This window comes from Phalaenopsis equestris, unplaced genomic scaffold (assembly GCF_001263595.1).
Source record: "Phalaenopsis equestris unplaced genomic scaffold, ASM126359v1 Scaffold000094, whole genome shotgun sequence".
Taxonomy (NCBI): domain Eukaryota; kingdom Viridiplantae; phylum Streptophyta; class Magnoliopsida; order Asparagales; family Orchidaceae; genus Phalaenopsis; species Phalaenopsis equestris.
The window spans coordinates 6065816-6090836 of record NW_018164536.1 but is presented as its reverse complement, the minus strand read 5'-3'; the positions used below and the strand labels follow the sequence as shown (position 1 = coordinate 6090836).

The 25021-nt window shown below is 32.9% G+C and overlaps 2 protein-coding genes across 3 annotated transcripts in view; both read right to left on the bottom strand.

The window, feature by feature from the left end:
* Nucleotides 1-6903, bottom strand: part of LOC110020154 (zinc finger CCCH domain-containing protein 36-like) — a 22829-nt gene extending 15926 nt beyond the window's left edge. Inside the window, exon 1 of the mRNA XM_020718154.1 lies at nt 6719-6903. Coding sequence (XP_020573813.1) covers nt 6719-6860 — 142 coding nt within the window. The 5' untranslated portion in view covers nt 6861-6903. The remainder of the gene's footprint in view (nt 1-6718) is intronic.
* A 9163-nt stretch (nt 6904-16066) lies between these two features.
* LOC110020244 (elongation factor 1-gamma 2-like) lies at nt 16067-24686 on the bottom strand. Of its 2 annotated transcripts, none has more exons than XM_020718274.1 (8): nt 24629-24686; nt 24459-24502; nt 18281-18430; nt 18137-18197; nt 17910-17962; nt 17733-17834; nt 17099-17633; nt 16067-16677 (listed from the first exon to the last, which is right to left on the bottom strand). In XM_020718274.1, exons 2-8 carry the CDS (start codon nt 24465-24467, stop codon nt 16298-16300), a joined length of 1290 nt encoding a protein of 429 aa, XP_020573933.1. In that variant the 5' UTR covers nt 24468-24502; nt 24629-24686; the 3' UTR covers nt 16067-16297. The 2 variants fall into 2 exon arrangements, with proteins under 2 accessions (XP_020573933.1, XP_020573932.1); XM_020718273.1 differs by having other exon boundaries at nt 24634-24684.
* Nucleotides 24687-25021: the final 335 nt, after the last annotated feature.

Genomic DNA, 25021 nt, shown 5'->3' with positions numbered 1-25021 from the left:
ATATATGTATATATATATATATGTATATATATATATATGTATATAGATGCATATATGTGTGTGTGTGTGTGTGTGTAAATAGATGGATGGAGAAGATGTGTGTGTATATATTTTGTATTTATACATATATGTACATAAAAGCATATCACTATGTTTATACTTCTGTATAAACATGTCGTATATATGCATATATGTTGAGTTAATTTTGGAGTTGAATCAATTATTTTCGAGTAAGCCATCCTTAAATTGAAGAAAATCAATTTTGAATCATCATAAACTAAAGTTCAAACATTTATCAAGCTATATTCGAGTTCTTGAGCTTCAGAGATAATTCTTAATCACAATCAATAGTGCACAGCATCAATCAAAAAAACCAATAAAATCGAGGCTATAACTTGTGAGTTGGCCAAACCAAGTATGTAAGGTGACAATGCTCTAGAGTTCCTTTAAGATGATCGATATAAGAGTTATGGATGTTTGTAAAATAAATGGAAGGAGAAAAATAAGAGAATCAGCTAGCATTCAAAAGAAGGAAGCTGCGACGGCGATTGTCCTGAAGGAAAAACAGCAAGGAAGAAGAGCAGCAGCCGTTTTGCAACTTCCACGTTGTTATAAATTTGGTAAGAGGAGGAGCTGCTTCAATTGGTTTGAATGATGAACATCAGTTGGCGTGCTTTATTTCTTGGATCTGCATTGATCTGGTCCATGATGAAGATATGATGGGGTCACATTTGTGGCTTGTGTTCCTAGTGATGCGGGAGTGTGATTCTTGCCTAAGCGGGATCAGGAGGCAGGTTAGAGGCGGTATTCCACCCCAGACATTCTATTACAAGATTTTTCCAACCCACAGAGGCAGGCTAGCCCTTAGAGCACCCTATTTTTCTTTGTTTGAAATAGATTTAAGTTTTTCTATTTACCTTACATAAATATATTGTCTAAAGCCTGTTAGAGGACTTTTTGCTTGATTATATGCATTTGGACATTATTTTTTGTGGATTTATGCTTTTAAGCGTGTAGCAACCTTCTCCTTAAAGTAGAGTGTCCATATCTTAATCGAGGGTAGGTGGCGGAACCTCCTACCATATGTATATCACCAACCAAGCCGTTTGTTATGCTACTTCTTTTCTCACTCTTGCAAATATACATAAGCAAAATTTAAGAAAGAAAAAAATTAAGGCATATGTTTGCCACTTAAGAACAAAATAAATCTATATTTTATTGACTGCGAAGGAAAGAAGGCTAAGGAGATCTTGTCAATGCTATATTTTGGAGTGGTATGACCTACGCTTTGATGGTTACAAATCTATTGATGAAGATGTTGAGCTTAGCAGATATTGACAATAGGCCCACTATGAATTATGCTTATAAAGCAAAAGATAAAATGATGGATGCAATTAGTGGAGAATTTAAAAGAAATAAAAATAACTATGAGCAAGTCCTTTGCATCAACCATGTGAAATGTAGATGTCAACTCAAACAAACAAAACATCAAATTAGCTACTATCTTAATATTTTTTTTTTATATCAAGTCCACAATAAAATCAAATAGATAATTTACTGAAGGCTTATATGCAATTATTAACAAGTTAATGGAAGACAAAAGAAAAACTAATCATAAATTAAGAAATCTCTCTTTATAATTATGGAGATTGCCAATTTGAAACTGAGTTTGTCATCTGAAACAGAGAGAAATCTTTCAATATAATGAATTGTGGCTTCTATATAATTTAAGTTTTTATAGATTAATCTGAATCTAATATTATAATTTTAATACAACAGAATGATAGGAGATGTACGTGCATCAGCCACAAAGATGTTAAGCTTCACTTATAATGCTATTTAGGGTGATAGGAACTAAAATCTCTTCAAGCATGTGATAGTTTATTAATTTTAAATTAACAAAATAATTCATATGGTTTATTACATCTTTTTCAACAAATTTACACAGATGAGAAACTGGTTGGATCAAAATTGTTTAAATGATTTAGTGTACATCAAATACAATCAAACATTGAAAAAAAGATTCAATTTGAGAGATATTATTAATTCAATGAGTTTGAATTGTATTGACAGAAGTTGTGAGAATTACTTAACAAAAAAGGATGATAGTAATGAGCAGCATTTTATTAATGAAGAATTAACTTGAAAACAGTTAAACAGGCATCAAGGAAAATTGATTGAAAGTGTTCTATAAAATCTAGTCAGTAAAAAACAAAGGCAAATTCATCGACAATGAAGACATTTCGAGCCACATCCATTTATATTATTCAAGAAGGAAAAGATGATATTGACTTGAAATAAAAAGAAGAAAATTTTGAAGATGAAAAAATTAAGCCTCAAAGAGAAAGATATTATGTGGATGATCGAGATTGTGGCTAATGAATTTCCTTTGGCTTGCTTTATAAAACTTGAAACTACATGCATTTAAAATTAGTAGTTCCTATAAATTGAATGTGTTCTAATGCAATCTTGAAATTTCTAATTTTTACATCAAATAACTACAACAATTTTAAATGCATAATCATACTTGTCAATCTGAAGGAAATTACATGTAATCAATTGAATGTGTTTTTATGCATGATAGAAATTGTTAGAAATTTAAATTTGCCGATTTGCATTTAAAATTTGTCTTCAAAGTAGGTACATACATTACATTTTTTTAATATATATCAAATATTAAGTCATTTATTAAACGCTCCATGTTTTACAATTATTGTTGAATGTATCAACATATTTAAATAAATTAGAAACACTCAAGATAATAAAAGTGTGGTTTCTTTGTGATTTGAAAACAGTATCCTAAATAGTAGTGACACATAAAAAAGCAAGTCAATAAGAAATATGCCTTCTTTCTTTAGCACATTTCATAAGACTGATTGTTGTAGCCATAATTACCATAATTACAAGAACGCATTACCAAATTCTTTTCATCCCTCAAACTTTTCAAGCTGAATCTTATTTCATACCATCAAAATGTTAAATGGTATTTGCAGCACAATGAACGTTTTTTTGTTGTTTGCAAGAACAGTTGCAATGCCGTTCTTTTTTTAATGCACATAATTCAATTTAAAATACAAAAGATTCTTAAATTCTAGACGAAGTAGCTAGGACAGTGACATATTGTATAGGTGTACATGTTCCATCATGGAGATGGAAAATTTAACTGCTTACATGACATAACTATTCTCAAAATAGTAACAATAGTCATGTGAAGTTCAAATCACATCAGATCTCTAATTTTGTGATACAGTCGGTAGCACATTTCTTAGATGAAACACAAAAATGAGCGTGAGTCAAAAGCCTTTACAGAATAATAAGAAAAGCCCTGTCTGAAGAAGAGAAAATTTGTTTTCCTATTTGGAGTCATGTGGGTCGACGGTCCATCATCCTTTCTAGGCAAGTGAGCTGATAGGTACGCCTCAATGGCAGAATTCCATACAACAGCAGCTGGCCTGCAACTTAGAAAGCAGGAAAATCACTGCATTGAAGAACGGCAGCAAAAAGCATTCCTTGTTGAGTAAATTCCTGAACAGCAACAAAGGATTGGTGACTTGACAAGGATCAAATGCTTGCGAGGCCAGTATTTCTTGACAGATTTGGTAGGTTACAATTATGTACTGACTAATAATATAGAAAAAAAAATTTAGTAGGTTTTAAAGCAAAACTATGTTTTATTATTTGTATTTCTTTTCTTACTAGAACATTCCCAATTTATTATTTATTTTTATATATTGTAAACCGCTATACATGGGCCCTAATTTTTATCATCCCTGTCTCTCATCTATTTCTTTCTTCATCGTATCATAAACTGATATTACCATAATGATACCGATAACTACAAGAAGTCCCTAGACGGATCTAAAATAGGAGAGAATATGGGTCCTCCCTCCTCACTACCAAGTCATACCATCATTCTAATAAGCTTTATAAAGCACACACCACTTCAAATTACATCCTACAAGTTAAGTGGGAAGAACTCCTTCCAATGACCTTGCTTGATTCAAACAATAACCCAATGAAAAGAAAATATTGGACACCAAAAAAGCACCTTGGTCAGCTGAAATGGCCAATCCTTCCTTTCCATCACGAAATAGCAACAATGCCTTGGCTATCTCATTTGTATTAGGATGGGTCTTAGATGCCAAGCAAGCGTTGACAACTAGCTAACTGTCTAAAGCCTTCTCCTTTGTATGCAGAACAAAGGAATCGTATTTAGCCATTTGTATTTGTTAGCACAGTTCGGGGAATCATATTATACTAGTTTTAATAGTATTTTTCAACACAATCATCATGCTATTGAAAGCAATATGCAGGAAAAAAAAAATCCTATTGTCAAGCCATTTGGTATTTTTTAGCTTAGTTTGAGGATTTTTAAATTTCTTATTTAAAGTTGAATGCATAAAGCACTGAATAAAATATACATCATGGTATACTAGTTGTAATATTATTTTTCAACACAATTATCATGCTATTGAAAGCAATATGAATATCGTGTTTTACAACCCTATTTATTTCTGTCAACTTTCATTTAATAGATGCTTGAACTTATTGGAGTTTGGTTTAGGCTTGTCAGCCAGCTTGACTAAGCTAAAGTCTAATTTCTCTGTGAAGAAAAAATTTGTGTACTTCCTTAAACCAAGTTAAGCCAAGCATGGCTTGTGCATGCTCAAAAAGAAAAGTGAAGATAAAAAAGAAAGGTGAAGAACAAATTTGTGTATTTTCTTAAACCGAGTTAAGCCAAGCATGGCTTGTGTATGCTCAAGAAGAAAAGTGAAGATATGCAAAGACCTCTTTCGACCACACTTAGCACGGTACAAAGTCTTCCTACTGCGATCTATTCACATTCTAAAGCCTAGGCTATTCATCTTCTCCCTTCCATAGTAATCGCTCTGCTTCTTCTCCTCCCTAAACCTCAACAAACTTTGCTCTACCGCCCACCCATGATTCAACTTCAATTGTTAGTGTTGTCCTCAAAGGTTATCTATGGCTAGGAGTTGGATTTGAGTTTCCATATTGGTCCAGATTGCCTTTTCCACTCCCATCTTCTTCTATATTTAACAATTTGTGTCCAAACTTTTGGAATGCTTGGTTTAACACTTATTGTATCTATGGCAAGGTAACATAGACATGAGAAGTGTTGTCAAAACGTTTCCTTGTTTTCTAAGTCACAAAAACTCCATTATACAATTCAAGCATAAAGCTAAAAAAATAAAAAATAAAAAACACCAAACAGCTTAAGACAACTTACAGTTTAAGCTTCAAAAGTTTACTGCTTAAATATGCTAAGCTTATCATGGCTTACCTAACAAAAATAAACAGCTAAACATGATAAGAATAAACATTCTAAATAATAGTTATTTAACATCTGAGGTAAAAGAGTTCAACAAAAAAGGCCAATGATAAAATTATAAAAAATAAAGAAGGAAAATGAAGAAGTTGTTGATATCATGCCTCAAAATCTTCATCATTCCTCCCACTATTATCCATAGCATGGTAATATAAACAATGATAGAAAGTGTAATGTAAGCATCTAGGCACTGGAATACAAAATATCAAGATAGAGGAAACAAAAGAGGAAGAAGAGAAGCAAACGTAAGAATAAAGATGAGGATAAACATCATTATCCAATCATTAAGCATGTGAAACTTGTAACAAAAGAGTAGGCAGCACAAATGAAGCGATTAAACTATTTTAAACAGCTTTCACCTATGTTACCTTCGGTCTACCCATTATCCTTCCAAATCCTTTGACACTAATTTTATCAATCCGTCAAATTAGTGTACTTTATGGTCTTCATTGTATATGTTCACACCATATAAATTTCTTCTCAACCATATTAATCGATAGATGCACTTCAACCATCTCTCTAAAATAAGCATTTTTTTTTAAATGTGTCCTTTCTAATGGTGCACACATCCATAATGATGTTATAATAACATGCTCAACTTAATTATCAACAAATATTTTTACTGTGAAACATTGAAATCCATAATGCATGGCCAATTTTTAGGTTTATAAGATATCTCTCATAGCATAATATTCCTATGGTGTCTCTCTAATTTAACACACTAACCCTAATTTGTATAAGTTAAATCACCATATATATCCACATTATTCGGTCTAATAGAATCAAGATACTTAAACCTATCACGCTCACGTATCACTTCAAGTTCTAATAGCAAAAAATAATACATTTGAATATTAAATTCATTAAAATTGCATGACATATACTCAATCTTAAGTCTATTAATTCTAAGCCTCTATTATTTAAATATTTTCTTCATTTTTGTAACATGTAATTTATTTTAGTAAATATATGCTGATTAGAACTATATATGTTTTAATTTCCTTTCTAAGCAATTTTAGAATTAATATCAGAAAACCCATTCAGCCAAGATTAATTACCAAACATAAAATACCTAAATTGCATTAGTGTCAAAGGCCCCATTCTCAAAGTGGAATCAAAGTCACTGCGTGTCAGTCTAAAAAATTAATAACAACTTGAGTCCAGCGATTCAGCTGCATTATCAACCCTAATAAATGCTAGTTGTTTATATCCTCCAACCCTCCCACAATTGTCGATAGTCAATTTTTAAGCATGCGGACTTCTACATCAACCTCTTAAGAACAAAAACAAATGCTAATGCAGCAAGGATGGAAGGGAAGAACGAATATTAGAAACAGTTGAAAATATAAATAAAAGCAGAAAAGGGCAAACCCTCAGCATCCTCTGGCATAGCACTTGCAGTATCTGCAGAAATGACGCCAGTCTCTTCCTCTCCTTTCCCCATACTCTCATCTTCCATTACCATTTCTTCCTCCTCGACCACTTCCGCCCCACCTTCTCGTTCCTCCACCATCACCGCCACCTCCTCCTCCTGCTCCCCCTCCTCCTCCCTCTTCCACCTCTTCAGGTTCTTGCTCCTCATTTTCTTCACCCTCCTCCTCTCCCTCCCCCTCTCCCTCCTCAAACTCATCGATCTCCTCTTGCTCTCGATCTACACCATCCTCCCCCAACTCCTCAACTTCTTCACCATCATTTTCCCCGGCCTCATCTCCCTCCTCCTCTTCAACTTCTTCCATATCTTCCTCTTCGCCCTCCTCCTCTTCCACTTCAACGTCCTCTTTTTCTTTGCCTTCTGAGCCCTCTTCTTCCTCTTCTTCCTCTTCTTCTTCTTCTTCGCCGCCCTCCTCCTCCTCCTCCTCCTCCTCTTCCATCTCTACTTCCTCCTCTTCAACTTCGAACTCTTCCTGATCCTCCACAGGCGAATCGATACCATCGACAGAAGCCGAGGGATCGTTCTTCTCCCATTGCTCCGGCATGCCAGCGGCGGCGGTGCGGCGATGGGAGCTTGCCGAGAGAGAGAGAGCTAATGGATCCGAAGGGGAGTGCCGCCCCCTAAGCTAACACAATTGAAAAGCTTGCGGGTTTCGCCGGTGCCACTCAAGAATCCAGATAGATTCGCTTAGGTTATGCAACCTTTGCGCCTGATTAGGGCAGATTGGTTCGCTCTAACCGAGCCCCTAAGTGCTTCTAATGAATAAAAATAATAATGGGCCATCTGTCTTCAGCCCGTACGATTGCCGTTTAGCCTTTCTTTAGATTTTTTTATTTTTTGTTTATAGGCAAGCATATCAAAAAATTGTCATTGGCCAAGTTCTTAGCCTACTTTCTTTTTTAAGTTCATTTCAAATCAAAATGTTCACTTTATTATTCGCAACAAGTTATTAAAGTACCTTCACTAATAAAGTTGGTTCATATTTGATTGCATTAGAACCTAGTTCGAGGTGTTTCAAACGAAGGAACGAACATTTCAAAAATGTTCCTTGGAACTTCTAACTTAATCAAGCAAAATTTGCACAAATGTTTGAAAATGATTCGAATGTTAGCCCTATTCAAGGGAGTTGGAAAGGATTCAAACTAACTATAACACGATAAGTTATAAATTTAATATAGTAGAGTGCAATCACAACAATCATAACATAATAAACTATAAATTTGATACATTGAATGCAATCACAACGATGATAGTACGACTTATAACTTTGAGATAGTAGAATGCAATCATCATAATTATAACATAATATGTTAAAACTTTGATATAGTTGAAAGTAATCACAATAAAAGTAGATTTCTGGTCCAGCCATTTCATATTGAAGAAGTTATTCTCTCTTATTTCAACATTCTTTAACCAAGCATAATGCAGGGTACTCATTTATATCACTACAAAATGCCAAAAATTTAATCTAATATTATTCAAGTTTTTCCTCCAATCTCACACCTTTAAAGTTAGTCATGAACTTACATAATGTTTTTTTTTATTGAAGTAAAGTTTTTCATTGAAGCTATTGTGTTCTCAACATTTACAAAAAGATCATTAGCATCAAACTGTCTAATAATTTTATCCATCTCACTTTTATGTGACATGAGAAATGTATGCCTCCATGTACATTGGGTCATTTAAGTCATAGCTAGAAGTTGAAAGTTTGCAATTAGATTTTTTTATATTTGTAATGTGTTCATGTTTCTTTACCAAGAAAAAAGATGTTAGATGCACCCAATAGAGTTTCAAATACAACAGAAGAATTATTACTAAGATTTACAAAAAAAAAGAATCTAATTATATTATGGCTTAAGATAAGAAACAGTTGAGAAACAAGTAAATTCAAACAATAAAAGTCTAATGAACTTGTGAGTTTGAAAGAGAAGTAATATGCAAGAAAAAGTTAGGTACATGTAATGAGAATTCAAAAACGATATTCTATTTATAGCGATGAGATTATGATACATCTAGTTTCAATTATATACAGAAAGAAACAATAGTATTTTCTCATTCTTGTTTGTTTTGAATTTATATACATAATCACACGTTTTCGGTAAAAATATGATGAATGGGACGTTGTTCATATAACCAAAACTCTTCAAAATTATGAATATAACCAAAACCCTTCAAATAAATTGATATATGTTGAAGTAAGTAGGTTTTTTGGAATCATTTAAAATTCATTTTTTGAATAGTTTTCACTAGAGAATTTTAGATATGATGAATTATTTTATAATTATTTGTTAATAAATTTTAAACCTCTAAATTTTAAGATATAAGAGAATATACAAATATAACCTTAACTTTATTTTTTTCATAAAAAAATTAATTACTATTCAAAACTTTTAATTTAAGTTAATTCCTTCCTTCATCAACCATAATAGATTTAGAGAGAATGTAAGTGAAATAGAGTGAGAAATAGAAAATAACTAAGATTTGAAGCTCCTCATGATGTTTTAAAAAGGTAGGTAAGCTGAAAAACTTATTTGGTCTGAGGTGAATCAGAGTTACCCTACTATAATTTTCAAAGATTATTTTTTATGCTATTTCATATAATTTATATGAACATATTTCATCAAAACAAAAATATCTTCATATTTGAACATTTTTAACTTATAAATTTTAATATGTTATTATGTTAATTATTTTGTAATATGTTGACATAATGATATTGATTTTTTTTACATATATCTTCTATGTTTTAGATGCTATAATTTAACATTAATAAATTATTAAAAATTTTGATTAATTTGAAGCACGATATATTTTCAGAATAATTGAGATTTAAGCTTATTATAGCTTCCTTATTACCATTAGCATATTAGATTGATCATATTGATTCCTTATATAAAACCTCAACTTTTCAAGTTTACTTTAATTTCATGTCTATTCAAAATGAGATGTTGTGTTGAATGTTAAGTCCTATCAGTAATATTACTTATGATATATATATATATATATATATATATATATATATATTGTGGATATGCTGGGAAATATAAAATTTAAAATAACACTCAATTTACAATTAATTATTTTCAAAATTAACATAATTAATTATTTCACTGTAACAGTTCAGAGAAATGCACTAAATTGTACATGTAATGGTTGAGGGTGATTTCAATAGTTGAGATAAATTCATATAAATCTATACATATATAAATATATTATTATGATGGGGATAAGCCTTAATCAGTCCCTATTCAGCATTTCCCTCTTCCGTTCCTGTTGCTACTCCCAGGCTAGACAAACTTCCATGCGAATTGAGTGCTGGAGAGGCAGAAGTAAGGTAATAGCTTGCAGGTAAGCTTCTGTCTTGAGTACTGCAGATAAGCTTCTGCTTGCGGTTTGGCCTTTTGGGGAAGGAATGACTGCAGCCTTAAGCTGATTAAGGTATTTGAAAGAAAGGTTATTATGCTTGTAGATTTGGAATTGATTACATTAATTAAGGAATTTCATTTATTTTTCTTAGTCATGAACAATGGTATGAGTAGAGAATTACTATTCTTGTAAAGGCAATTTTAAGAGAAAATTAGTATTAATGATGGTTTAGGGTGAGTACTTCGGCAGTATTGTATTTCTTTCAGCTTCTTATGAAGCTTGATTGATGTTTTTGTTTTATTTGAGGGTGAGTTTTATTTGATGGTTAAGTTTGAAGGGAATAAGAGATGGTAATGGGGAGGAGGTAATGCAAGGAAATTCTCTTTTTAGGAAGATTTCACAAATAAATTATATTTAGGGTTAAATCATGATATAAACTAAGAATTCATGAAATCCTAAAGGTTTAAAGCGAGCTCAATACGAGATTGGGAAATTCATCGTAGGATCGCTCCGTCAAAATAAGTGAAATAATATTGTGCTAATTTAAGATGAATAATATTTTATAAGTTTATTTTGACATAAATGCATTTAGAATTTTTTATGATATATGTAACATTATGATTAGACAACGCTACATATGATTATGCATATGATATGAATTTCTTGCAAGTATTCATTTATTATGCTTCATGCATTTGACTATGATACATGTAATGTCTTATAAATGCTTGATGTAGGAGTGGTGATATAAATATCATGAATAATGTTATGGGTGCACTATTATATGAGTGCTTGCAAATATATTATGCAGGGATGTAGTATTCCTAACTACTGTTATTTATACTGGGACGAAACTCTGGAAATCGTTGGAATTATACGGTGATTGGACGTTAAAGAACCGTGGGTATCAAGAGGGTTGTTGATAACTGCTATGTTGGAGGAATCTCATTCTTTATCAATAATTTATATTATTTTTGGGGCAGGGTGACTACACGTGATGAAAGAACATAAAAATAGTTGAACTGTATGCATGAAAAAAATGACATTATTATGATATGACCTCTAAGAAATGAATGAACATGCTCATGAACATGTTTTTTATTATATTTTTGTTTTCATGCTTACGACCTACATGTTACACTACAGTCTTGATTTTTATACTACTTGTATCCGCTCTACTTTCATGTTCTCCACCATGCTAGCATATTATTATTTGTGTGTAGACATGCACAATTTTCTACGAATAAGAACGTTGTTTCTTTTCCATATATAAATTTTATGTTAGCCCTAATTATTTCTTCGAGCTCGTTGTTGCTCATTCTTCGTTATTTCCTTCTATATATGGGCAAAGAGCACCGGAGCGAGTAACCATATGTCTTTTTGTTCAGCTATTACACGATAGTTTTGGGATCTCGTACATATGTTTTATGTACGTACTTTTATTATACTGGATCTAGGATCTCTGTATATTTTATATATTTTGGATGATAGATTTTCATGCTTCTGAGTATGTATTTGAAATGCAATGTATCACGCTTGTTGCGGCGATCCAGTTAAACAAATGCATCACCCACTAGGTCCCGATTGTAAAAGTCAAGATGACTGTACAAATTGTCAGCCTCTATCGCACCATAATTAACCCTACCAGAGGGTTAGTTTACAATTGAAAACTTGTTATAATTGATACAAATAAAATATTATATAATATAATAAGCTTGATACTTGACTTTCTTAATACATAATTGATGGTAAATGTCTCTTATAGTACTAAACATGATAAAATGAGTCGTACAAACTACTTCTGAGATGATAATATGCCCCTTATAATGACTTTGAGATGATATATTTTAAATATATTTGTGTTTTGTATATGATATAATAATTGTCAGCTTACATATCAATTTACTTGCATCAAAATATAATTGTAGGTTTCATCTAATTTACTAATCTATTTACCCACCCCTATATCATATATTTTTATAAAATTGTAAGACAATAATGAAATGAGATCGATATTTTTGTTAATAAGTGCACTCTTTTCGTTGTTTGTAGTCGTGTTCCTCTATAATTAGGAATCATGAAGTATTCTATTAGTTTTATCGCAACATTGTGGTTATTATGTATAAGTTTTAAAATGTAAAAAGCTATAGCGTATATAAATGTGAGATGATAATTTTTGTTATGTTAATATTTTAATCATGATTTGGTAATTGTGATAAAATTAGGATGATATAAAAAAAGTTATTTCAAATAAAAATTGCATAAATTTTCAATGCACAATCAATGTTTTAAGACTTGTTACAATATATGATTGTTACATTAGGTTATGTCATGATAGTTAATAGTTCAAACTACATGTCATAAACTTTAATAAATTTACGATTGTTAAGTTAATGAAGCACTTACATGGTTGTTGTACTAGACAAGAGGTGGCATCACAATCCAATACCATTCATTTAATTATTCACGATATAATTAACTTAAATAGCATTTTAATTACATGGATTGAAGTTAATTATATGTTTGTATAATCACAGAGTTATTTTCATATGTGTTTTATTGAATTTGTTGAAACATCAAGATTATTAATTTAATGATTTAGTATTATGAAATTGAGATGATACAAAAAGAATTATTTTCGAATAGATGTTGAGTAAATAAGTTTGCTACTGAATAGTCCTAATATGACTTGTTACACTAGGTCTTGTTTCTGAGTTATCATGATAGTCAATAGCTCAAACTATGCTACAAACGTTCACAAACTTAAGACATTGTTAAATTAGGGTCTGTTAGGGGCAGCTTATAAGTGTAGGCGCCGTTCTGTTTGGTTCGCGTGTTTCACCAGCTTATCCGAAACTGTATTTGAGTTTTTACACTAAACGCAGGTCGCGGGTCAACCCCTGCAGTCGGCCTGCGGACCGCGTTTCAGGATAAGCAGCTTATCCTGAAACGCACAAGCTGCCGCAAAAGAACTCTTAGCAAACGAACTCTTAATGAAGCAATCATATAGTTGTTGTATGAGGCAATAGATGACATCATGTATGGTACTTATTTGAAAAATAAATTAAGAAAACATTAACTTGAACCTAATATTTTCAAACATGTCTGTATATTCTAAATAAAATTAAAAGAATAGTAAAAAATGTATATAAATAAGGCTCTATTTTCCAAATAAATCACTCATTTTTTATTCTTACTACTTCTAGCCACATATACAATGCAACTGAATTAAAGAAAGCTGCACTTATGGAGTGATATGAAATTGTGATATATAAAATTCGCTCTTATATATATACTAATTTCTTTTTGTGTGATATAAAAAATTTCCTCTGGATTCTCTCTCTCTCTCTCTCTCTCTCTCTCTATATATATATATATATATATATTAAAAAATTGATGGTAGCATGTGTCTGTCCGTCTCATATGTGCTAATTCTACTTATATGAATTCGAACTCACGACAAAAGAGGAATTACGCCGAAGGTACCAACCAACAAGCCATCGATAACACGAATACATATATATATATATGTGTGTGTGTGTGTGCATCGCAAGCTTTGACATTTTGGTGGCGGGGTCACTGTAAGTCCTTTCAGGTCAATGGTTCGATATCACTGTGGCGCGGAGGCTCTGGAATTTTAGGCAAATGGTTTGGGCTCTCATTATAGAACCAAAAAACACATGAGAAATCAATATTTGTGTCTTGCTAAATATTGATTTCCTTTAAATATATATATATAGTATCCTGAAGAGCATGTCAAAAATTTGTCTTAAGCTATGATTGGCCATACCTTTCACCTAATTAAGTCACAAGAGCACATAAACAATATAACAATAATAAGATATTATCAAGGGGGGCATACATACAATTTAATCCTTTTATTCTCGCATAATGAATGATTCAAGTGTACTTTACCAAGTATCTTCTAAGATTAAAAGATAAAATAGACTTGTTAATAGTGATTACAACTAAGCCTGCTAGATAAATGATAGACAAAGATTAAAGGTCGCTTATTAATAAAAATGGAGGTCATAATAATGCAATTTGTTATTCATACAACCCCATTGACTAGTTTACATGATGTTGAGGGTGACTTTGATGTCGTTAATGAAATTGTAGAGAAATATACCGTTGATCGTATTTATACGTGTGTTCATTTGTGTATATGTGTGCAATATAAATATGAATGCTATTAGAAGATTTATGACAACGCTCACTAATATTACCAAAATATAACCCCCACCTACACTCCATCATGTCCTCCTCTCCATCATCAGCATTACTATCACCCATTATATATAAGGGGTGTCAAAAATAACTTGACATGTCAGCTCGACTCGATCCCAATTTACAATTTTTGGGTTCGGGTTGACTCAATTAATTTTTGGGTCGGTTTCGGGTTTAATAATTTCAACAAATTTAATTTTTTTTTATCAAGCTTGGGTTGACCCACCAATCTAAAATTAACTTGAAACTTACATTTCAAACTGAAATAATTGCCCCGAATCTGACTTAAAATTAACCCAAATAATTATTATACATATATTTATTGGGTTATACAGTTAGTTTCGTGTCAGTTTGAAAGCAAACCTAATTCAAGTTAGACTTTCTGACCCATTTAATTTCGGCCCAAATTTGAACCTTTTTGACTTGAATCCAACCTATAAACCCAATTTAACACTCCTATATGATATGACTAATTTGTAGTCCATAAGTCTGCCCATTCATGTCAATTGAACATAACACTCCATATTATTTGTACTAACCCTTCCCACCATTTTCCTCATAGAACTATTTATAGACCTCGATCCTTTTGACACAACCAAATTACCAGCTCTCATCAACTCATGGTATTACTAGCCTTAGCTATCCTAACACTTTTACCATCTCCAAATAGCCATCAAACAAATGTAGAAAAGAAATGCTTGAAATTGAGGAAGGGAACAGACGAGATGGGAGACGAAAGGAATTAAATATCTCCAAATTTATTTCAATTGAAACTTTGTTTTTGATGTTTAATTGTGTTCTTCTAAAATATATGGATGAAGCATTCTATTCTTATAGATGTTATATCTAATGTATCATACTAGATAGTTATCATGTAGATGGCTGACTCAATAGGGAAGATGCAGCTAGGAATTTTCTCTACTAACTCAATCATCTAACAATTGACAATTCAAGGTCACCCATCCATTGACTCAATGAACAAAACAAACTTAGCTAGATTGATACTAGATTAAGCTGATTCAAATCATTAAATAAATAAGATTGGACATTTTTAAAATTTGGAAGGTTAAATGAATCAAATTTAAACACGGCCAGCTCGTTTATTTATGTTAACAAAACAAATTTATTTATTGTCAACAAATAACTTATTAAATACTCTATATTAAGTTCACAAAGATAATGTTGTGTCATTCGTGCGGTTGTTATGGCACGAGATGAACCTTTACAGATAAAACAAACATTGTATTCATAAAACCTCTAGTCACGATCAAATTGTTTGGAACTACATGCTTAGTGTGATGGCTAATTTAGGATATATATATTACAAAGAACCATTGAATGGCATTAATTTCATATTTACTAAATATGTTAAAAATTACAATGCAGCTTTCTAACCCTCAGAATTAAAACTCACTTCTGATCTTAAGAACACTAGAATTCAAATTAAAATAAAATAAATAAAAGAAAAAAAAAAAACTTTCTCTTTCTATTTCTGTCAGGAATATTATTTAAACCAATTCACACAAAAGAAACTAGTCTAAAGATCCCATGAATAAATAGCAATTCTTAAAACATGTGCCTTAAAATTTGGCAGCATTCCAGTTCAATATTTGATCATTAGTTAGGAAACTAAAGGCTCCATCTTCCTAAAAATACACCTTAAAAATAAGAATCAGAAGACCACAGATGCATCCTTTCACAAACTGAAACCTTGGCTTCAATCTTATCCACTTCAAAAAACACAACAAATGTTGAATATGGCAAACTCTTTCAAGTTAAAACATTTTAAAATTAACACAACAACAGAGGATAAGTTCATTAAAATAACATCAATAGTTTAAGCAAAACTTGATCAACAGACAAAAATGTATTAGGATGGAAGACTTGAGAGTTCTTAAAAGTTCACCGCATGCCATCTGAAGTTTTTACTTGAAACACTTGGCATCCAATAGAGCCTCCCCTTCAAAGGGCTCCTGATCCTCAATAAGGGCATTGACACGCTCCTTCTGAGCTTCATCGTTAATATCCACCTTCGTCCACTCGTAGAGCTCCATATCATAGCATTCATCAAGTACGAACTGAGGAATCTCCTTTCCTCGGAACAGCCAAAGACCCTTCACCTTGTACGGTGCATCAGACCCGATCACAAGCATCTTACCAAAAGCATACTTTCGCGCAAGATCCATTCGTTGGAGAAAGCCGCCCACCTTGTTCAAGGTCACAAACGAAACCGTGTTCTCATCGTTGTACTTATACTCACAGAACCATAGTGAGTATCCCTCGGGGTCATACATATCCCAAAAACCTAACCGACCAAATGAAATCAACATGAAACAAAAGATGAAAGTGTTTCATAACAAACATAAATACTAGGGGTGTCAAATAGGGGTTCGTAAGTCAGGTTTGAGTTTTACACAAATTTGACCAGACCTTAAACTGCTTAATCATAACCTGACCCAAATAATAAAAGGGTCAGAAAATCCAATCAGAATCCAACTAGCTGATCGAACCAGACCCATACAACTCATTTAACATAAGGCACAACGGCTATTTGCGTCAAATTTAAGTCAAATTCGGGTTAATGGAACTAAATTCTACCCAAAAAATTAAACAAGTAAATTTTTCGGATAAATTCAAAACCGGATTTTCTGAGTCGGGTTCGGGTTAAGTTGACGTGTTGGAATAATTTTTAGCACCCCTAATAAACACAAATAAGATAAACTAACCTTTGATGGCAACCTCGTGGAAATTAGTTTTCGTATTTGAATAAAGCCTCTTCCATTCATCCAATATCATTTTACTTGGAGGCAAAAGATCGAGTGGGTTCTTTGGTTTGGGCTTTGGAGCCTCCTCCTCCTCCGCGGGCTCTTCTGCTTTCGGCTTTGGCTCTTCTTTCTTAGCTTCTTTCTTGTCTTCTTTCTTTGCTTCCTTGGGTTTCACTGTTTCCTTGGGTTTCGCTGTTTCCTTTGGTTGGGCCGGCTTCTTTGAAGCAATTGGTGGAATGGATTCGGCCTGATTAACCTCACCGATGATCTTGTGGAAATTAGGCTGGTTAACGATTGTCCAAAAGTATCTCTCTACATGAGGGAATTCTGAGGTAAAACTCTTAGTCAATATTCGAGTAAACCCGATGTATAAGTTGCAACCCAATATAATATCGGCTAATGTCACACTGTGTCCAACCAAGTAAGTATTTTTAGCAAGGTGAGTGCTCAAAGCTTCCAATCCCCTCTTCAAAGAAGAAATGGCAAACTCCTCCACCTGTAGAATTATAATGCAATAATAAGATGAAAGGAGAGTATTTAGCAGTGATATTATATGTTAAATTTAAATAAATAAAATAAAATAAGGCAAATTAACCTGGGCATTGTAAGGTGCAATTCCCATTCTAGGAGAAAGCCAACGGAAAATATTTGCATCAATTTCATTTGTTGAGAAATCAATCCATTGCTCAATTTGAGCCTAAGAAAGTACATAAGAATAGTATAAAATATACATTTTACCTAAAAGAAGAAACAAGGAGAAAAAGATCATTACATATTCAATCGGTGAAGAACCATAAAGAGGATTGTCAGCTTTCAACCGCGTAACTACAAACAAATGGAGTCAAGTTGTAAGTTTTAAATTCAATGGAGTAGTCTATATACATCATTCAGAGTCTGCCAGCTTAGTTGATAAAGATCTTGAAAATTGCGTTCAAATCCCGCAAACATCAAATTTGTGCCTTACAACTCATAATTCACAAAAGAAAATAAAAAAAATACCATAACGTGCAATAGCATTGCTCTCAAAGACAGCTCCGTCAGGGGTCTCTAATACAGGAACCTACATCAGCACACATCATTCAAATAAATTTGGATTTAATTCCATAAAAGATTTATATAGAAACACTCATCTTCCAAAGTTACCTTCCCTAGTGGATTCATTTTAAGAAATTCAGGACTTTTATTTGAAACACCCATCTGAAAATTCTTAACGAGTTCAACCTCAATTCCACTGTATTCTGCAGCAATGAGGGTCTTGAAAGAATTTTTGTTTTTCAAGCCAGAATGAAGAATCTATAAACAGAAAGTCAAAAACATATCAGAAAGTTAAGACGTATAATATATGCAAAATATATCTTCATAACTAAAACTACTAAGCAGCAATGATTTCACAACCCTCATATCAACTAAATATTTGCAAGAAAGCCACATATAGAATACCCAGGACCAACCAAAGCAGCAAACCGGTGCACCAATTTGTAGGATATAGGGTGTGTTTGGCGCAGCTTATTAGAATAAGCTGCAGCATGGCCCACTCCCGCAGTTCAGTTTGTTTGGTTTTTGCAGAGCGAGCACATTTTATTAAACGCACCCGATAAGTCGCACCACAATCCCGTCTCGGCTTCTTTTGCGTTATTTAGCATTCTTTACTATCGCGCCCTCCCTCCCGCTTGACCTCGCTCCGCAAGCAATCTGCCTAGGAATTTTTTTCTACTCCTCTTTGCTTGCCGACACATATGGATAGGGTTTTTGCCAGCATTTGCTTCCTTCTTTCTCCGGTATCCTCTCCCCCTCATATCTTCTTCATGGATTTGCTCTATAAGTCATATGGTTTGCACAGAGAAAATTTTTTTGGGTGTGCCTTCCTTTTTTCTATATTCTCGGTGGCTACAACCTCAATTTTTTTTATGTGCTTTGTGATTTCAATCGTTTTGTGATCTTTGGTTGATGCATAATAGCGTTGGTTCCTACATTAATTTTGTTCTTTTTTTGTAGGATTACATACCTATCACCCTAAAGGTTTTGACATTTTTGCTTCCATCTTCCTACGTTGATTTGTGATATATGAGTGCGAATTTGAGAAATGCTTGGATCGATGTATAAATAACAATCTTTCGGCTAATGCGTATTTCATTAATATGGATTGAAATTTCATTAAAAATTTTGATATTTCAGTGAAAATATTGAGAAAAGAATGATAGCTGATGTTATATTTGTTAACAACAATGTTTAAGGCGACGTGCATTTTATGAATATGGATTGAGAATTTAAGATGCAAGCTGGTTTTATCAACAATGTTTCAGGTGCTCCTTTTTCTATATTGTTTAGAGAAATTTACAAATCCAACACACAATTCTTATGTGTTTGCATTCATGGCATTTGCATCCATAATTAGAAGTTTGAAGAATGATGGTAGCCATACTCGTGTGTTTTTCACTGCTTCACCAAGATTTCTTTATGTTTAGGATATTGTAATGGAATTCATTTTGATGTCGTTTTACACGTTTGAGTGTTGTGTGCATAGATATTGAAGTTATTGTGTGAGATGTAAATTCATTTGAATTGCGTGTTGAGTATGTAAATGGATCTTGTTGGATGAAATTTTGCTAATACAATTTTTTGGGAAGATAAACTTTGAATGATTTGATTATTTGAGTGAAAAATAAGGCCTATAACACATAAAAAAAAGTTTTGGGATATTTACCTAGCTATCTCAGGATTATCCTTTAAAGTTCAAAGAAATTTACAAACACAGCACATGAATTATTGGGACAATTCGGTGTTTGGTGTGTGGATGGTGTGTGGCGTGGGGATGGTGTGTGGCGTGGGGATGGTGTTTGGTGTGGGGGCAATGGTGTTTGGTGTGGGGGCAATGGTGTGGGGGTAGTGCGTTTGGTGTGGGGCGATGGTGAGATACGACAACTTTATTTTTACTTGTGTTAATTATTTCTTGTGTCAAATATTTATGTTATTTAATCCTTTCTATGCTAGTAACTCAGAAATTAAGAAAAAAGAACTTGGTTCATCTGTTTTGTGGGATGAGAAAGACAAATTAATATTTTGTGATCTCTGCCTTAAGGAGGTGGAGCCAGGAAATAGGCTCACAACCTATTTTAACAAGGAGGACTGACAAAATATTATAAAAAAATTCAAGAAAATTACGGGAAAGGAAGTGATCAATTAAAAAAAGATTGAAAATTTTGAAAGGAATTGAAATGTGGATCCACGGGCTTGGATTGAAATCCGTAAAGTGAACAATTGATGCTTCACAATAATGGTAGGATGAGAGATTGGATATGAAAATAGATTAAAACCTATAGAATTTTTTTTTGCTGAAATATATCAACATATCCATGTCACTTTATGTTGCAGGTAGTATCAGCCGCCAAAAAAATAAAATTCAGTAGTATTGACACTGAGCTCAAAGAGAAGTTGAACCGTATGTTTGGTGGGGTTGCGGCAATGAGGAATAATGCATAGACCCTAGTGAGCGAGGGTTTACAAGCATGGCTGAGAACTTGGATGCCGAACGAACAATTGACTCCAACAAAGGTCCCAGCCCAAACCAAAATGAAATAGTCCACTAGTAGGGCAAAGCGCCTAAGGGTGGAGAAAAAGAAAAAAAAATGGGTTGCTTTCATTAGAAGCCAGAATTCACAACTAGTGGCTTCATGCACCAATGACCTTGGGACATCACAAAAAACTTCTATCCAACAAGTTATCAGACTCGTAAAGTTCTTCATGAATATGACCCCTGACCGTAGGGTCAACTATTACATTATTTTTATGACAACAGAGACGCTTGAATTTATGTCTTTGGGCTATTTGTATTTTTTTTTCCATTAGGTTAATTTGGATTTTGCTTTGGATGTTTCTTGTTTATGTTTGGAACATTGTTAATACTACTTTGGATATTTGTTTTTTTCATCAAACTTGTTAATTTATGATTGTTAATGATGTTTATGTGTTACCTGAATAGAGAATTTATCTAACATGAATTCACAGAGAGAGAGACGCGGAAGAAGAATTGTAGTAGCGGTATCTTTGATATATGAGTTGTAGGATCGGTCTCCTTGCATGACATCATCTTACATTGATGATAAATGAGTTGAGAAATTGTTTGGAGGACAACCAACATGTTTTGTATGACACAGTCTGTGTTTATCGATCTTTTAGATGAATTATACAGGAATCATAGACTTTATAACTCCTCCAAGATGATCTCTAGAGACACCAGCGATAACCCTCTACATTTTATCACATAATTAATCTATAAGAGAAGCAATGAAGCGATTCTAACACTCATCGGAGACAATCAGCAGATACTTTTCAGTTGGGTTGAATGCTTTTGTTAGTTTGTCATAAAAAAATTATCAAGTCAGATGACCCAACATTTGAGAGAACTCCCATAAAGATTGCACATGGCCCACATTATATGCAATATTTTAAGGTAATTCTTTCTCTTCGTTATATTCAGAAGACCATGAATACAACAATATACACAACCTTCTTTAATCTTTGAAATTGTATTAGAGCAATCGATGGAACACACGTGGAAGCACGTGTATCGAATAATGAAAATTTCACAATCATTGAGAAGTGCGGATCACCGACGCATAACATGTGTTTCACTTTTGTCATGACCGGTTGAGAGAGCAGCGCACAAGACAGTCAGATTTTCAAATTTGCAACACGGAATAAGAAATAAAACTTCTCATACCTACCCACACTTTCACTTGAGATTAAATTACTCACCTTCTTCTTTATAATTCAACACTAATCATTCTATTCACATCATGTAAATATAATTTGGTCGATGTTGGATATCTCTTGCAACAAGGGTATTTAAAGCCCTATCTTGATACGAGATATCATAAACCTAACATCGAGAGAACCGACAATATCATGCGGGGCAGGAGAGAAAAGTTCAACAAAAGAAACTCTTTAAACGACGTCATTGAGAAAAATTTTGAAGTTTGTAATAAGAAATGAGTTATACTTCATAATATGTCAAGTTATACGTTTCTCAAACATGTGCAGATTGTGATTATCACAATGACTCTCCACACTTATATTCGACATCTTTCACACAACGAAATTGATTTCTATAAAGCGAACACATATCCCTGCTTAGACATATGAATATTGTCTTGAACAATCTTTATCACAGGACAAAAATAATATTCTCGATGCATGCATTCAAGATGGGTAAAGTGCATGCGAGATGATGGAGCTGAGGGACAAATTTACAGATGCTATAAGTGGAGGGTAATTGAAGAAAACATTAGTTTTTATTTTTATTAATTATAATGTTTGTTGGTAACAGTCATTGTTTATTGTATCAATATTTTATATAAATCATGTACATTTCTATTTTTTAAATATTTTAATATTTATTGTATCAATTTTTTTTGCAATTAACATGTATTTTTCATTTTTCATGCATTTTTTTCACTTGGATAAGCGATGAGGCAATCATGAGTATAATATGTATCCTAAATATTGCATCTTTTTTCGGTGGATTTTATAAGTCTATAATGAGACATTTGACCTTATGAGTTCTTCTGGATGATTTGTATGTTATTGGTTGGTGTCGCATGTGAAAACCTAATGAAGATAATCAAGTTCCTCTTCTTTTTCAGTTTTATGATTTTTTAGGTTCATCTGAATGACCTTTCTTTGGTGATATGCATATGTGACGTACACGGACTTGGTATTACGTGGTTAAAAGCAACCAGGAACTTTTTTTTATCATATTTATTGTTTTTTTGTAGTGATAGATTTGTTGGTATACTAAATTCTCTGAGATTTCACAGCTTCAAAAAATTTTAATTAATTATTTATGTTATTAATTTTTACTAGTGTTAAATCTAACGACATCTATTTTAAGTCCTTAGAAAAGATGAGCTCGAGGATTTCTGACACTTCTAAGGAATGCACTGCTACTGCAAACTACGATGTTCTCAGTTTACTTCACGACAGTCACAAAGACACGGGAGAGGTTTACAGACATCCAAGGAGAAAAACAAAACATTTGTGACTTTTCAGGAGAGCGGATGAGTTAGAGGATTTCAACGTTGAAAGTAATCAAGCATAGAGAGTTTCTCTGAAGGACAACTTATCTCGTGATCTACGTCTGCTGTATTTTAAAAATAATATTATCACATTATTAATTGTTATTTTGGTAATTTTTTTTTATTTTGATAGTCGTGTTACTTATTATTTAGTGAGATGTCTATTTTTATTTTATAACATTCGAACTAGATATTTGCTTTTAAGTATGGAATGAATTAGAATGAACAATTTTGTTGTAAACAATATTACAATACATGGGAAGAATTATTATTTGTCTAAAAATAGTTGCAACATAGCTGTTTTCAAACTGCAAAAAATAAACAGACAACTATTTTATCCGCAGCAGCTTCCTGCCACAGCTGTTGCACAACAACTTATTAACAAGCTGAAACTGCCTCAGAATGACCCATACTCTCGAAAAAAGCCTATTATGAAAAGTTATCACAATTGCTGTTTAAAAAAGCATTCAATGTTTATACCTTGAGGCATGCCTTAGGGTTTAGACGAAACAAGACAATGAATTTGATCACAATAACCACAATCATTTAAACTCTTTAAAATTTGATCACAATAACCATACAATCATTTAAACGAAACAAGACAATGAATACATATAAATATAAAAACTCCACTATAAAAGGAGAGGAAAGATTGAATCCTTGTTATATAAGGCCCACATACAAGCCGAATGGCCTCCCGAAGCTTACATTATTCTATCATTTCCAGAGTTTTGATGCTCTTCCGCCATGATTTCTGTTCCCTACTAATAATTTATCACTGTGACAATAACTCAGCACAACGGCCCTTTCAATTATTTCACAAAAAATAAAAAGGGGACATTGAACGTCCTCATTTTCGCTCAAAGAATTAAATCAAATCATTAGAATTCATTCAGTTTGTATAAGATATCGATTCTTATATAAGTACGCACCAGGCATAACAAAAAAAAAAAAATTCACCAAAAATTCACCAAAACAAGTAAAGGAAACAAAACAAGTAAAGGAAATTGGTCGTTCCTCCAAGATTAAACCAACAGACAATAAGTTCTACTTGGACCTAAAAACTGCCTCCCTTTCTACCCGAAAATATAAAATCACAATGAATCAAACCTAAAAAAAAAATCAAATAGTCAAATAAGGGAGATATGTAGAAGATTAATACATGAACATTAAAAAAATATATATGGAGCTTCTCAAATGTACGGGATAGAATTCTAATGAAACAATAACTCATAGGGGAAACTCACCAGAGCCATGGCTTCTATACAACTCGTTCTCTTGAATCACAGATCTGAACAATTGATAAATTCTCAAAATTAGAGAAAAAAATAAACTAGTCTGATCAGATCAATCTATAACAAAAGCAAATCTAAACAAAAGTAAAATCTCTGAGGCGTAAAAGAGAAGGATTTGATACTCTGCCTCAAATCCGAGCAGCACCAGAATCAGGAAGCCTCCTCGCTCTGAGAAAGCGGTACCGGAGACGATCTTAGGGCATGCAAAGCAAATCACGATATATAAGACCCTGATGTCAAACCATCTATATTACCATATTAGCCTTTCTTTTGGGCCTTATTTGGACCCTTAAAACCAAGCAGGCCGGCTCAGCCCGGTCCGAGCTATAAACTCAATAATATAGGGAGAAAATGGGGGCTTTACATGTAGGGCTGTCAAAAAAAGCTCGTTGTTCGCAAACAGTTCTTATTTGATTCATCAATGAGTTCGTGTTCGATTGGTTCGATAAATAAACAAGATGAATGTGAACAAATTTTTTTCGTTCAGTTAGTTAAACGAACCAAACATGAAAAGT

Excerpts from the sequence above, each read along its gene's own strand:
- LOC110020244 (XM_020718274.1), bottom strand. Across the intron at positions 17,835-17,909 it reads GTTCTTCACCGATTGAATAT|GCTCAAATTGAGCAATGGAT; the intron begins GTAATGATCTTT and ends GTACTTTCTTAG. Across the intron at positions 16,678-17,098 it reads CCACGAGGTTGCCATCAAAG|GTTTTTGGGATATGTATGAC; the intron begins GTTAGTTTATCT and ends TTGGTCGGTTAG.